Below are 16,159 nucleotides of genomic sequence, written 5' to 3' on the forward strand. Positions count from 1 at the left end.
GGCCATGACAGACTCTCCCCTCAGTGCTCTACAATCTCCAGACTCAGACCCAAGGACCATGGGAAATGCTGGCTTTGTCTTCTTACCTCCACTTTTGATGAGGATATCAAACAGGTCGTCCATCTGCTGGCTGGAACAGCCATTCTCCTGGGAAGAGCAAGTGCAGGATTAGCTTCCTATTTACCAGGGGAACTTCCACATCCAGCAACCCCTTTGGCTGCTGGCTCTCCTCCCTTGCCCGAGGAACGGGGCTGTTTTCTAGGAAGAATGAGCACACCACGACATGGCACCAGACTCCTCTGTAACCCAGGGAAAGTATGGTCAGCAATGGCAATGAATGGCTTGGGATTTTTTACCTGTGATTTAGGGTCTGACCCAAACCCTCCAGAGGAAGTTCAACAAGGAAGGTGCAGTTGTGTCTCCATTCCCTATCATTAGCCCACATCAAGAAACTAAGTAGATTTACAATGGCAACTTTTTGTCTGCTCTCCAAGGAAACCAGGGAGAATAACTGCTCTCACCTGGGCCTTTGGCTGTTGCTTCATGGCCTCTTCATAGCCTGGTGGTGGCTCTTCCATTGGGACTGAGGGAACCAGAAGAGGAGGTGGAGGAGTTCCAAAAAGCGGTGTGTGCTGTTGCTGCTCCAGGTCCATCTGGGAGGGGGAAGGGGCAGCAGGAGAGCAAGGCTGTGATGAGGACTGTTTAGAATGAAGGAAGAAGAGGGAATGAATGCAAATAGGGAAAAAGTCTACATTGACTCCTGTCTCACAGCTGCTTTGAGAGACCATCACCTCTCCCTGTGAGCACTGCACAGCACTCTGCACTGCTCTGCCCATAGCAGCCTGCCTCCTTCCCTGGACCCTGTGCATGTGAAGGTTCTGGCTTTTTTCCCTGCCATGGTCAGGATTAATACACGGGAAATGTAGGCTTCGAGTTCAGTCTTGGATGTTTATTATTTCTTATCTATTTACAGACTCATGAGCTGTGAGCTCTAACTACCAAGTTAGGGAAACAAGGTAAAATGAAGTGCCTCTAACTCTTTCCAAGTTTAAGCAATAATTACCCAATAATGAAGTGACACCTATATTATTTATACTTTTGACCCAGTAATGACCACCCAAGGCCTGCAATGCAGACCTTTTTCACCCAATTACAGAAAACCACCCAAATCCATGAAGAAGAAGGAAGAAGAAGGTGAAGAAGGACTTAGACAACACCCAAAATCCTCCATCTTAACTCACATGTATTACTATATACTAAAACACCAAATTCTCAATTTCCAGAATTCCAACATCTCCCCCTCTTCTTTGAACCATGAAGACTGCTTTGATCGCTTTGTTTTTCTTGACTTACCACTGCCTAGAGTGGTAGAAAGAAATGTCCATGACCAAATATTGATCTTTTCTTGTATAGCTTAATTTGGCACAAAAAAAATCATGTTTACAGAATCAGAGATGTCCAATTCTTCAGGTTCAAAAGATGCCTTGGGAAGGTGAGGAATTCACTAGTCTCATGCATCTGTTGGCATGCTAATTAAACAAGTGGAAAGTGTCTTTTCTAGGATTGTACAGGAAAGACATATGATTTCTAAATCTGATGCATTGGCTAAAGCCTTAGGTTGTCTAACTGGCAAATTTGCATTACTAAAAGCAAGCATATTACTAAAAGCAAGCAAGCAAAAAGCATAAGCATAACATTCAATAGAACCCCATACTTCCCTTAAACTATCATCTAACAAAGGAATTCTACAATACTACTGATCCCCAAGCATTGGTCTTTGGTTGATTGAGAGGTAAGGTTGCATAGCTGAAAGCAAACAAAACAAGATATGAACATGATACCTGATTTAACTTCATGTTTTTTCTTTGTTTTTTTTTTTTTAATATAAGGCATTTTCTTTTTTGTTCTTAATTTCCAAACAAATGTTTTAGCATGTGCACTATGCCCTGGGTGCAGGGAAAGAAAACAAATTTCCCCTCCAACTCACAGCTGGAAATCTTTAGCTGATTTATCCAATGCTAAAGCAGACACACCACAAACCACCTCCTCACTTCGCCTAGATGGGGAGAGCCTCATCTGTCCAAGCAGGGGATTCCTGCCACACTTTGGAGAGAAAGGGCACTTCCCTTGTGTGTTCAGCCTACTCTGTACAGTATACCCAGGGCCTGTCTTCTACCCACCTCCCTCTGCAGTGCCTGCTTTGGGGTCACAAGCTAGCTTCACTTAGCAGCAAGTTTAACAGCCTGATGGTGGGTGGAGAGCACCGGAGCACTCAGCAGCACCAGAGCTCCAAAGGAAATCCCAAGTGTTGCAGGAAGTGGTGCCCATGACTCAGCTTTACCAGATGAATTAGCACATAACTGACCATAAGAACAGCTGAAACGAGGATCAGGCCTTTTCCTCTTACAGCAGCTACACATGACCCACACAGAAACTTGCTCCCCTGGAGCAGCAAACCCTGGGCAGCAGCTGAATGCTACTTCCAACACATGTACATATTGATGCCCTTGCCCATCCTGTTTTCCCTGGAAAGCTGCTCATCTGTTCTGTGCCCCACAGGTAGAGGAGCAACCCCAGACCAGCTCTGCTGGGGTCCACTCTTCCTGAGAAGGGCTGGAAACCATGGCTGTGGCACAGGCCACTGGGACATGCTGGGAGGGTACCTTTTTTGACACACTGAGTGGGCTAGTTTTGCCAGAAGCACCAATTTTCAGGGGCTTATGGAAACCATTGAGGAAGAAAGGCTGCAGGTTTGGAGGTGCTGAGAAAGACAACATGGTATAGGCCAGCTGCCCGGTGACCACCTGCAGACCTGGCTTCTGACGCCACAGGAAGGCAAAAGGATTGGAAGAGTCAGTACAGATGCCTCTGAAGCAAAAAGGCTAAGGAACTCCAAGGAAAAAGGTGTCCTCATTTACCTTCTGCACTTCCTCCAAGGTCTCAAAGTAAACTAAGGCTCTGACCCTTTGCAAAGCAGGTATCTCACTCTAAATGTACTAGAAATTACTTCTGTCTTCCAGGAACTTTCCCTTTCCAAGAACTGATTCAGAAATGATCCTCCAAGCTCTAAGAACTCCTCATAATCTTTCTGTATCTTATCTTAATTACTGGTTAGAGAGACAGTTAAGCAGGCTAGAAAGGGAAATGTACAGCCAGCACCTGGAGAGGGTTAAAGGCAGAGGTGCTCTCTTTCCTGAAGCAGTATAGCCCTTCACAAAGCTGTGATTAACTGGCATGCTCAGAGCAGGGGAATGGAAATGACAGCATGCTCAGCAGTACTAGAGACTAAAAGGTCACAGCCCTTCTACCCCTCTGACTTCACATGCCCCTTCAGCAGCAGCCACACCACCCACACCACCCTCTCTCTATGCAGCAGCCACCTTCTCTGTTCAGCAGCACCCCTTCAAGAATCTGGGACACCCCTGTCAATCAAGGCTACCCACTCCGGCCCCTCATTGGTTTTAATCCACAGACAATACCCACTGATATGTGGTATGTTTGTACCCACTGCCTGTGGGTACAAACCCTGGCAGCAGGCAAACAAAACGAAGGGAGAAAAGTGAGCAGGCAGTGCGCTACCTTAGATTGGTTTGGTCCTCTGGGCTGCTGCTGCGTGGGCTGCTGAGGGGTGTTTGCAGGTACCTGACACGGCAGTTGGTTGCAAGTTTTAGCAGGTGATGATTGTACGCTCTGGAAAGAAAAGGATGTCCATAACAGGTCATTCTGCAGACATGACATGGACACAAGGCTTAGGTTACTCACAGCATTTTTAAGTTTGTTTTTTACCCACTCTTTATTCTTTATGAAATTCAATCCTTCTCTTTTCCTGAGCAGAGCAATCAGATTGGATGCAATTGAGAGTCCTAAGAGAGGAGGTAGTACCAGCCTAAATCCCTGGGCCACCCATGATACATCTCAAGGACTGCCTGATCTGACACAGGAATTGTGCCCTTGTGGAGCAGCAATGGAGTTCAGGTGAGATACTCCGGGGTTTCAAGGTTGACACTGGATGCTGATGTTTAGACAGCTGCTGACATCTCACCTGCTATGCAGCAAACGTAGCCTGCTCAGTGCCTGTCACTGATGGCAAGATGCTGCCACTTGCTCTGCAGAAAATGCAGAAATGTATCAGCGGAGAATGAAAATTATCTTTGATGTCATGGAAGGTGCTGGGGCCTGACTTATGCCATCAAACTTGGGCATATTTATCCTTTCTTGGAAGGAACACTTGGAACAATTCTGTTAAGTGCTGAGCTCATGCCAGCAGGGGAATAGTAAATCATCTCTAAGGAAAGACTCTGTTAACACTGAAATACTGACACATTAAAACAAAGAGCAGCCATAAAACAGTCTGCTCCCAGGGTCTGATTTCAGCTCTTGGTAGATAAGATGACCCATCTATCACTCCAACTATGATCTCTACAGTTAAGGACGAGAGGTGAAATACACTCTGCCATTTTACTACCACAGGCATAGTTGTTCTTTTAAAAATTAGTGAACTGTGGAGGCAAACCCTTGTTGTTCAAGCCCGAGGTCCTGCCTGACAAAAGGCAGAACCATGTGTTTGGAAGAATGCTGAACAGCCTATGATGTACAGAGCCATTTGTGCATTGCTGTACACAGCTCATCATTGTCTAATTCCAGTCTTTTTGCCGAAGATCTGCTTACACTGCTCTGTTTTACAAAGCCACAATCTACCAACCACTGCAGTGAGCAACTCTGCCCTTCCAGTATTTACTGCACTAAATTTCCACCCTATTAAGTCATTCTATGGTAACCAGAGTGGGACAAGGAGAGAGGAAACCAACTGCCTACAGCAGTGATGGGATCTGACGCTTGCCTACCTGCAAGGGTGGGCAGCTGCTCCCTGCCATCCCATGGGGAGAGAGGCCCTGCCTCTCGACGCTCTGCTTGGTCACAGTGAGGACGATGTGGGTCCCTGTGGAGTCAGTGATGAGGGTGGGGGGAGGGGTGCCCTTGATGAGGTCGCTCAGGACACTCCCTTGCTGGCCAAGAAAAAGCCGCGGGCTGTGGGACTGGTATGGCGGCTCTGCTTCTGTGGCTGGCACCTCCTGCTTCACCATCACGGCTTTCTTTGGCACTGAGCTTGGATTCGAAGTGTCCATTCGGCTAGCAGTTGGTGCAGGGTTGAATTCGTTTGTTTGGCCACTGGATTGCTTCGCAAACTGGCAACTCCGGAAACCATTTTCACTCTTGACCTGGGTTCCAAATGCTCCTGGTTTGGAGGCGAGGGCTGTTCTTTCTCCTGCAGCTGTTGGGGCTGGCTGTGACTGCTGAGAGCGCTTCTCCTGCTCCAGCTGTAGCCTAAGCATCTCCACCAGCTGTTGTTTCTGTTTCAGCATACGGGTGAGTTCCTCAATCTGCTTGTCCTTCTCCTGCAGCATCCGGTCTTTGTCCCTAACTTCTGCATCTCTGCTGTTACCAGCACTACATTGCTCTGACCTGGGTGCCACATTTATGCTGCAGGAGGCAGACTTAGAGCTTTCTTCCTTCACCAAGAACTGCACTGGAGACGTCTGCAAGGTGAGCTGGGTCAGAGGTGAAGTCACCATCTCTCCAAAGGTATCTCCAGTGCCCGAGTTTTCATCCCCTGTACTCATCTGCGAGCGCTCAGAAGGAGTTGGAGAAACAGGAGGAGTTGAGCCTGCGCTCCCAAACTTCATCACACTGCCACCAGTAACTGTGGCCACAACGACTTCTGCTGGTGCAATGCCAGTGGTGATCAGGGCTGGCCCTGTGCTCAGCCTGGCAGTTGGGAAGGCCACCACCACTTCGGCAGCTTTAGGGAGGACGGCTGCTGTGCTGGGCTTGGGAGTGGGGGTTGTTTGGCTGGTTGCACCATTCTGCTCTTGGTAAGCTCGGAGACGCTCAATCAGATCCATCTTTGTGCCTGAGACAGGCAAGGCCCTCAACTTCAGCTCTTGCTTCAGCTCTGCTACCTGATATGGGGGAAAAAAACAGAGCAAGATTAAGAGAACTAACTGAACAACTATCAACAGCCACCAGAGCTATGAGACAAAGGACTAAACCGATCTTCCTGCAGGCCAACAAACTTGCACCTCAGGTACAGACTGCAGGGTAGCAATCCCAGCTCTTATCACTAACTCCTATCAGTCCACCTCAGCCCTGCTCTGGGGCAGCAGTATCATTCAGTATTGCCCACTGACAATGACAGAAAGGGTCTGTGGGGCTTCACAGGACATTTACCTTCATCTCATCCAGGTTGGCAGGGAGAGGGCCAGGCTTGCCCACCGCAGCATTACTGTTTTGTCTCATCAGCCCATTGGAACCAGAAGATACTGAAGATGTGCTGCTGACTGTGGTAGAGAGATTGCGTACAGCAGGGGCACTGGCACTGGCACCACTCTGCTGCTCTCCTGGAGGTCTGCAGGAAAAGAAAGAACACAGACATCAAAACCACAGCAGAAAGACACCAGAGGCCCTCAGTGTCTACAAACATACACGTTCAGAAACATCTGGGTCACTAGAGCTGCTCTAGACTCTGAAGCACACCAATGCTCTCGACTATATCCATGCCCCTTGCTATATCAACCAACTCACTTCAGCTGCTTTTGTCTGATTCATCTCGCACCAGCTCTTTTTGAGGCCCTCTGGAACCTACAAGACTGAGTGTGTCACACCTGTCACACCCAGTGGCCACCTCTCACACCCAGAACACCATGTCTCTGGTAAGAGGGCTAGTAAGTGCTTGCTAAGAGAGCTGCCACTGCAGACCCATACTTAGGTGGGGCTGGCAGGATGGTCTGATAGTTGTAGTGCTGCTGCTGCTGGTTGAGGATCTGAAGCTGGAGAAAGAGCTGCTGTTGTTGCAGTATTTTGGCATAGGATGAATCCATGGGAGGAGCTCCCTTGTCCTGCTTTTGGTCTGGGGGAATATACTGATGATATTTAAGCTTCTTGACTTTCGGCTTCAACTCCTTGGCTTTTTTACTGCGCTGAGACTTCTCACTAGCAGACTTGGGCTGGCTTTGCTATTTAGAAGAAAAGGAGGAAGAAAGTAAGAATGGAAACACTGATATAACGTAACACCCCATGTAAACCAGAACACACACTGAGATTTTAATTTTGAAATTCTCTAGTTTGTTCACCTCAGGGTCTTTCCATGCTTTTCTAACTGAGACATTACAAACACTGCACTGGCAGCAGCTTATGCTGCACCATAATGAAGGTCACCTTTCCCAGCACACCAGATCATTTGCTCATCCAGTGCAGACTCATTGACTCTAATTATAGATAACACTGATTGTTTCAAAACATTTTGCATTCAGCATCCATTTTATAGAAGGCAAATACACCATGGAACAGAAAACCCCATTAAATATGTTACAATTAGTGTCAGAGAAAGGCACTAGTGAGAAATGTTTCCTTCCTTTACATCTGTTAATCTAATACTTCCAACTCCAAACCTGCTTAAAAGTAACCTTCTTATCTTCCTTCAGACTTCAACAATGAAGACATCAGCCAAAATAGTACCTTAATGAGTGTTGGTGGGGGCTTGGCAGCAGTAAGAGCCACTCCATTGGTAAGACTAGAGGGCAGAAGAGGTGAAGGTGGCAGTGGTGGAGGTGGCTGCTCAGGTACGAAAAGAGTTTCACTAGAGTCTGTGCTAATCTGCAACTGGGATGAACCCTGCAGGGACAGAAGAAGGCATCATGAATACACACAAGAGGAGGGAAATAGTTTAACAGAGTGCAAGAAGTGTCCACTTAGAAGGAAGGAGCATGGGGCTTCAAATCTTTAATGAGACTCCTTTAACCCACCGCTTCAGTTGTCCCTGAGAAGCAGCACAACTTCTTAGGGCAGAAGAGGAATCAAAATCCAACACCTGTATCTCCCAGCATTTCCTGCTGGGATCAGTTGCATATAGGCTGTATCACCAAGCAATAGCTGCCCACTTCCCCACAAGGCACCACCATGAGGGTTTGTGAATAACCACAGGAAGACGTCACTGACACCACATGGAGCTAAGACCCCTTGTGAATTCTCACAGACTATACCTCTTAGGGAAGCCTTAGTCTCACTTTTTAGGGTCCTCTGCCACAAATCAGCTCCAGGATAATGCAGCAGGCCTCCACATTCTCACCTGAGCTAGTGATGTACCAGTGGTGTTAGTGAGAGGCTCACAAATCCGGGAGTCCATCGGCGATGGGACAGACCCTTGGGACTCATGGCTGGCTGGCTGTTCTGGGGAGAGGGCATCACTGCTGTCCTCATCAAAGGAGGAATTGTCTGCAACCTTTGGGTAGTTCACCTGTCCAACTAAAAACACAAACATTAACTGTGGTCTGTAAAGTGGAATAAGAAATGACTTTATTGGACACTAGATGTTTCACAAAGACAATAAAGGCATGGAGAGAGTTGGGGTTAAAGCACCAGCTAAAAATGAAAGAACAGAGTCCCAACTGGATCAGGTTTAAGTGTTTACATTCACTATCTATCAGTACAATAAAATTATGTAGACTGGGGTAAACCATTTCCCTTGCTTCTTAGCCAGGCAAGATCAGTGAGTGTGAGAAGAGATACTCAGGTCTGCCCAAAACCAGCTCTGTGGCATGACTTATTTCATTATCATCTGGCACCAAAGAAGAAGATGGGGCAGTATAAGGTTGAGTCATGGCTTCATGGTGTTCATCTATATGGTGGAAGGTAGAATCTCTCTTGGATTCTTCTGTCTTGAAGACAGAATACCAAATTGTCCTCTAGTCTTACAAGAAACAAGGGCTGTGGATCAAGTAGTGGCCCTGGCTGCTATTAGCGTTTCTGTCCATCTACATGCCCAGTAGATAAATTTACATGAGTATACACTTGAAATGTATCTAAGTATTTTTAGACCAGATTTTCTCAAATTAATCCTGCTAAGCAGGGAAATATTCTCATTTGCACCTCACCTAAAATCAGGAGGAATCCAGAGATGTACTTTGCTCGATCAGAAGGAAGCCACATCTCTTATGCTTCAGTTCACAAGTTCCTCAACTTCCTCAACTACTTCTTGTTCAATAGTGAAGCCAGACTCTCCCACAACACTGTCCTTTTCCTTTTTTATGGAAAGTATTCTGTCTTGCTTACAGTTGTGTCCCATTTGACTTTACAGTAGCTCTGCGTATTTGAGGGGATGAATAACCACAAACACACAGACTGCTCAGTCTGGGGAGACAGGAAAGAGCACTGCTGAGGCAGTGGGAAGGCTATTTCTCAGCATTCCTTGCAGCCCTTGGAATGGCACTGGCATGATTTACATCTCTTCTGGTTTATTTTTAAAGAGATTAAATCCTCTGAAGTTTTTGAGTTCACAGACATCTTTTGTTTCACCACACTTGTTTATATTCTGTCTCCTCTCCTGATCTAAGTCAGTGGGTTTTCCCTGACCAATGCTGTTGACATGTTATACTGAGAGAGGGATCTTAAGGAGACAATCTAGGGAATACAATTTTCAACAGTCTTTCAAGTCTTTAGGGTATACAACTGCTTTCATATTTTTCTGGATGTCCACATTCCCTATAATTTAATGTCTCCATAGCATTATCTGGGCCAGAAGGAGATCTGCTTTTCCAAATCCTTGGGCTGAAAGCCTACGATTCTGGGCCAGGAAAATGAGACCAGCCATGGGATTGCACTCTCTTAGACATGCAGGTGAAATGACAGGTAATCACAGCCACATCTGGGAAAGGCATCTCTGCCTTCCACAAAGATCTTCCTCTGACATTACCAATAATAGCTTCCTTCAGGCTCGATTCCACAGGCAAGATGTTCTTCTCCACTAGCTCCATGGGCCCTGGCCTCTGCGCTATCTTCTCATTGAGGTCATCTGCCAGTCTGGCTCTCTTCAGCTTCAGCTGCTTAGCCTGCAAGGAGGGTTCAGCTGAGGTCTCTGTTTGGGGGAAAGTAAATAAAATGGCATCAATCCAACAATGGTCAACCCATGCTCTTCAGCAGTATTTTAATTCTATTCAGAAAGGTAACTGTAGATAACAACAGGTAACTGTACAGAAAAATAGTTGATAGATAACAATAGATAACTATGCACTACAAAGATGTAACAGATGTTATGTATATTTAGATTATAAAGATAACTACAGTAGCCCTTGTGACAAATTCACTCTTCTCAAACTGATGTCACCCAATTCTCATTCATCTTTTCCCCCTGGTTGTGCCCCAAGCTTTGTGCTCAGCAGCAGCATAGCACTCCCTCTCTGAAGCTGAGGTTCATTACTAATCAGATCAAATCTGCCTCACTCCATCTTGGACATTTTGCAGTGTCTTCCCTTGGTGGAAGAGCAGTCCATGGTCATTCTATTTCAGTGTTGCTCAGCTACACAAAACTGCACAGATAGAATTCACACATTGGATTTTTCTGAGAATAATGTCCAAGCAAGCAGAGTTGAATCCCTCCCAAGAAATCATGCAACAGGCATGATCTTCTGCCCGCTTCCAACTGGAAGGAAGCTTTGGAAGTCAGAGGCAAAACAGAAAGCTGTTAAAAAGGTAGTTACGATAAAGTTTATTGTTGATGTTTTCATGTTCAGCACTTGCCATACCTTCCAGAATGTGCATCCTAACCAGCTCTGATCTCTCTGGTCGGGACCGGATTTTGCGTTTCAGATAGTCCTCTGTCTGTAGCAAAAATAGACAAGCAAGAACCACTTTCAGCTGATCAGACACAGGAGTGAGGTAATCGTGAACAGCATAATGAAAAGAAACAACCATCTTTAGCTGAGACTTAGATTTAAATAAGCACAAAATGGAGAAGGGATCTATCTCCTGCCCCAGAGCTTACTCAGAGAATGAACTTACTCTAAAGATGACCTTCTATTGTAATTACCTCAGTCAATTGTGCAATGCTGCCCCACAGAACAGAATCTGGGAAGGACTCCCTCAGGAACTGAAGTCTTCTTTTCCCATTGTATGCACCACCACTTTCATGTACTGCTGCCATTCAGGGCCGACTTGTGATTTGGGCATACTCTTTGATTAAAGATAAGTTATTTGTTAAGCTAAAGACCCCATGCAGTCCCTTGTGGGGCAGAACCTAAATGCTGACAAGGCTTATTTCATCTCCAGAGCTGCTTTTAGCTCTGTCTTTGGAAAAAGTGCTATGAAGCAATGTACAGAGATGACCCTGACAGGCTGAACATGTTACTCTTTACACTGCTGAGGAATGGGAATCTGGAAGGAGTGGGTAATACACTGGTAAGTACTAGACATCAAGATGGACCTTCAGAGAAAATAAGTATTAAAGTCAGTCAGAAATCTGCACCATAGTTGCTCAACTACCCACATAAAAATATTAACTTAATAAAGTTTTAGGAGAAAAAGAGAAATAAGCAAAAACCCTCTGGTCACTGGTCTTAATGCAAAGTCCCCCATTGCAATCCTACCACAGTTTAAAGGGACTCCCTTACAGGTCTTAATCACAGCTGTTATTTTTTTTACTTATGTTGTTTTCACCTTTAAAACAAAACTTAGTCATAACAAGTTTCATTCCACTGTAGGCTAATCAGAAAAAATATCCCCAGAGGCCTTCTGAGGAACAGAAATTATCAAGAAACTCCCCAATTAGAAAAGGTGGCACATGAAGTATGATGCCCGGCTTCCTCTTTCTGTAGAGACAGAAGTCTGTGATTTCAGTGTCACAAGATTCTGGGGGATCCTATCTATTCAATTCTCAGTTTTTCTAGTCCTCTAGGTAAAAATTGCATGTGCAGGTAACAGAGAAACTTTCCTCAAAGGTGGAACTGAGCTCCACAGGATAAGAGCATTTAATAGTATTTAAGACCAAAACAAACACCATAAAAATAAAAAGGTCAAGTGCATGGACAGTGGGGAAGAAGAATATCAGTCACTTCCAGAAAGATGACTCTAGGGAAAATCCAGGCACCATATTCAATGGGCTTTAGGCACAATTAGTTCACTGAGGGTTAACCAGCACCACATGCAAGCTGCAGAACACCCCATCCAATACACCTCTGACTACAGAAAGCTGCATTACATCCAGAATATCAACAATTCCCTTCTGCATCTCATTAACAGCTACAGGATGCCCAAAACACAACACATACTATTGCTGACTTTCCCAAAACACTAAAGATTATATTGCATCTTACCCTGGCCCGCTCCAAACTCTTTCTTTGTTCATGAAATGCAGCTGGGCTTTTCAGAGCTGTGGAGAGGAAAAGCATTTAGAGAATGAATTAGAATGATGGAAGTTCTCTCACTATACAACCCTTCAGGCCAACTAAGTTAAACACACTGCAGCAACCGCCTCTTGCATCTTCCAACACACTGAGGCTGATCACTAGATGGTCAAAGCAATGGGAATTGCCATACTTCATCTGACAGCACAGGGACACAGGATCTGATCTGAAATTTTTGTGGGCCACTGGAGAGTCTAATACAGGTACACTTCTGAGCAAATTAATCACTGTTCCCAAAGTTGGGTCCAAGAATATGATTCAAAAACAGCCCCCCAAAAAAGCGTTTTACAAGCTTCAACAGATAGTAAGGTATTACTATGGTTCTGAAACACTGAAGAGGTCAAACAGTTGGAAGGATGGGGGACAATGCTAATGAACTGTAAATCCCCTTTACCATCTTTTAATCTCAAAGGAAGCTGAAAGTCTTTCCTGAATCTGCACCTGTGTTTTGTACACATGCAAGGACTGGCTGCAAATCCTGCAGGTCCACAGGACATATATACTGTTCTCTCTAAGAGAAATTATCATGAGAACAGGGACACTTGGAGAGAAAAGTACACCTGTCTATTGACAGAAAACTACAGCTTGAGGAATTAACTTCAGCTCTCCACAGAACAGACCTTACCCCCTTGGACCCTGTTTAAAACCAGGGCCAAAATAGATCAGGTTTAAAGAAGCTGATCCTCTGCTGTCCAGGACCACACTAACCCTGGAGGAATCTCTCACTTTGCCTGGCTCCTCTGGAGCACACAAAGCTCATGTCCCACAGTAAAACCAGGGCGGGGGGGTGGGGGTGATGATGGTGTCAGTAGCTCCTCACAGTTTCCCTGAAGCTGCAAGTAGCTTTTAAAAAAAAATTACAACATTGTGGTTTGTATTAAGAAGTAGCTGAAGGAAGCATAATAATTTCTTTTCATATTTCTGAAATACTCATATCCTAAACTGACTGAATTACCATCCAGCTAAAGAAAAAAGTTAAAGAACTTCAACTTGAATGATAAGTTGCAAATCTTTTGAAGACAGAAAACCAAGCTCATAGAGTTAGCAACTCTGATGTGTTGCATCCAGGTTCTGTGAAAAATAGTCTGCCCACATTATTTTTAACTTAAGATCAGTGATTAAGTATTTCTCAAATATAAGTTCATAATGAAGTCTCAAAGGACTTAAAAAATAAAAGCCCCCACATAAATGCAATGTAAGAAGCTACTTCTAATGCATGTGGAGCCTTCCACACCCTTTCCTACAGAATGAAATGGAGTACAGACTCCATTCTGTAAAGGGTTAAGACACATTCTGTGAAATACAGAGTTCCTCTGGTGCCAAGCTGATTTTTTGCCTTTTCTTTTATACATGTTTTATATAACTTTTATGTATCCTCAGTATTCTTAGCATACATACTTGTAATTCCTTAAGTCTGATAACTTAGCATAGTACTAGTATTCTGTTAGGCCAGGAGATGAAACATCCTAATGGCCTCCTTGCAGGAGGCCGGAAAACCCAATGCTATCTTGGGAAACCAAAGCCCCCTCTAGAACTTATCCTGCAAACAAGAGATTTGGCCCATCCAGGGGGAACTTCCTTGGATGGGGAAATATCACGCTATTCATTCAGGCCACCCATTGGGGCATCCTTGTGTAGATATGATAGTCTGTCTATAGACAAATTTGTCTTACAAATTGTATACACAGTCTACTGTGTGTGTGCATAGAGGTGCGTCCCACCTTGGCGAAGTGGTGCATCATAAGGATCCTTATTAAAATACCGAGGTAAAAACCCCTTATCCCTTAACTGTGTCTGGCTCTCCATTTTTTAAGACCAGGGAAAGGCATCACCTCTAGGATCACATCAATGGGGTAAGAAGTGGAATTCAGTCCACATGGCAGGAATTCTGAACATGCTAGGCATCATAGGTGGGATTTGGACTACAAAAGTGAATGAAGAATAATTAGTAGAATAAATGAAGAATAACTGAAAACCACAGCAAGTGAGTATATAGACCCCTACAACAATGGGGCAAATAGTTCCTGCTCAGATTAGTTGCATAAATCTGGTTGCAGAAAGAAATCACCAGAGAAAGTTACACAAGCTGTGAAATGCACTTTGAGATAAACCAAAGAGATATGGTACGGATATTGTTTTGTAATAACTACAAAAATAATGCAAAAAAACTTCCCCATCTAGCCGAGGCACCAACAAGGCCTCAGCTGATGCCTGTAATGAGGTGTTCTGGGCGGTCTGACCATGGCACTTCAATGAAGAGCAAGGAACAAACAATACTCTTTCAAGTTGAGACAGCTGCTTGTGAATATGCATGTGCTTGAACCTGAACGCGCTTTCCCTTCATTGTGTGCATCTCACAGAAAAGCAAAATAAAAGCTCAGGTCCACTTGGGCAAAGATAGCAAGCAACATTTAAATCTGCATAAACATCTACCCTGGAGACAAGAGAAGCAGGATTCATCTTGAGTCTTCAAAAGCTGTCTACCAGAATGTGCAGACACAGCAGTAATTCTTTACTCTCCCCTTCCTGCCTACCACTGCTGTCAGTATGAGGCAGCAGATGAACTTTAAGTGGCATTTCTCTGACCACAGCTAATGGTCAGAAAAGTCAACTGCAAGAGTTCAGCTGGCGTCACAGGTAGTGCAGGAAAACTCTTGCATACAGAAGAACAAAGCAAGAAAAGAATCCCTGAGTAAGAAAAAAGAAAAACACTTATGCATTTTATTAAATGTAAGTAATGCAGAGCTGCTACAGGAATAATCTTGTAAAGAACACTTTCAGTCTTTCATGACTAGTCCTCTGGAAACATGCACTGGGATGCAGCTCTCTGGGCTGGCAACATGACAGAGGACTTCATATTTGACCTCTGAAAATGTCAAGAGGACACAAATCCTTCACTGCTTCCCTCAGCAATATAGGATGAGGTTGATATGTCAGAATAGGGTGTCTATTACAAAATCATACTCCATTTTAAGTTAACTAATCCTTGCACATTTTTTGGCTTTGAAATGACAACTTAGCCCAGAGCTGTGGAACAACTCTGTTCACTTTACTACAGCAAATAAAAAACCTAAAAGTATAACCCTATGAAGAACTCGGAAGCAATAAGGCTCTGGGTGAGCTCTAAAAGAGACCCACGGTGCAGATATGCCCCTTTTCCAGCTCCTACTACGGCTCTTCCAGTCACTTAGCACTGATCCCTGCAAAACTGTTCCTGTGCCTCATAACCCATCTGGCTCACTCACCAGAGCACTGCTTTATCCATTCCATTCAAAACTACCCATATTGATAAAGCCCTACTGTTCTCAGCCACATCAGCTGTGGTGGCTCATTCTGGCAGTGTATGTGAATGAGTGGCTGAGATAGTGTGCAAACCAGGTGGGTGTGAGGCAGCATTCCCTCTCTGTCCACAGCCCTTAAGACCTGAAGCATCAGATACAACCACAGAGGGTTAGGGATGAGGAAACTCCAAACATCTGATGCCTTCTGACTGCTCAGCCTGCATAAAATACACTCAACTATTCTTTATGTAGTTTGTCTAACCTGTTCTTGGAGACTTCTCATGAAAAGATGTAGTATTACTGCAGAGAAATTATCCCAGTGCACAAATGTTTTTACTATTTAAAAATATTTCTGAATGTCTAACTTTTATTTCCCTTCCTACAATTTATACTCTTTGCTCCCCACCTTACCTGCAAACATTACAGAGAACAATTTATTTTCTTCCTCTTTACATCTATCTCTTGTGAAAACTTCGGTTTTCCTACAATCTTCTGATATACTAAATGACCCGAAGGCAGTTGCTTCAACCTTCCTTTGTAGCTAACATTATCCAGACCTTTGCTTGTTTAGTCTTTTTTGGACCCCTTCCATTTAAGCTGTATTTTTATTGAAGGCTATCGTCCAGAACTGGGCACATATTCCAG

General features: G+C 44.6%; 1 protein-coding gene across 5 annotated transcripts in view; it reads right to left on the reverse strand.

Annotated features, from left to right (window-relative positions):
* Nucleotides 1–16,159, reverse strand: part of MRTFA (myocardin related transcription factor A) — a 91,397-nt gene that overhangs the window by 2,957 nt on the left and 72,281 nt on the right. For 4 of the 5 annotated variants that reach the window (XM_066184185.1, XM_066184182.1, XM_066184183.1 and 1 more), the window contains 11 exons: nt 12,144–12,199; nt 10,578–10,653; nt 9,749–9,910; nt 8,126–8,301; nt 7,516–7,671; nt 6,763–7,013; nt 6,229–6,406; nt 4,845–5,960; nt 3,580–3,690; nt 522–698; nt 87–147 (listed from right to left, as the gene is read on the reverse strand). In XM_066184185.1, coding sequence (XP_066040282.1) covers nt 87–147; nt 522–698; nt 3,580–3,690; nt 4,845–5,960; nt 6,229–6,406; nt 6,763–7,013; nt 7,516–7,671; nt 8,126–8,301; nt 9,749–9,910; nt 10,578–10,653; nt 12,144–12,199 — 2,520 coding nt within the window. The remainder of the gene's footprint in view (nt 1–86; nt 148–521; nt 699–3,579; nt 3,691–4,844; nt 5,961–6,228; nt 6,407–6,762; nt 7,014–7,515; nt 7,672–8,125; nt 8,302–9,748; nt 9,911–10,577; nt 10,654–12,143; nt 12,200–16,159) is intronic. The other variant, XM_066184184.1, reaches the window with a different exon arrangement.

The sequence above is a fragment of the Chamaea fasciata genome, unplaced genomic scaffold (genome assembly GCF_029207755.1).
Source record: "Chamaea fasciata isolate MVZ Bird 193981 ecotype frontalis unplaced genomic scaffold, bChaFas1.0.hap1 SCAF_5, whole genome shotgun sequence".
NCBI classification, from domain to species: domain Eukaryota; kingdom Metazoa; phylum Chordata; class Aves; order Passeriformes; family Sylviidae; genus Chamaea; species Chamaea fasciata.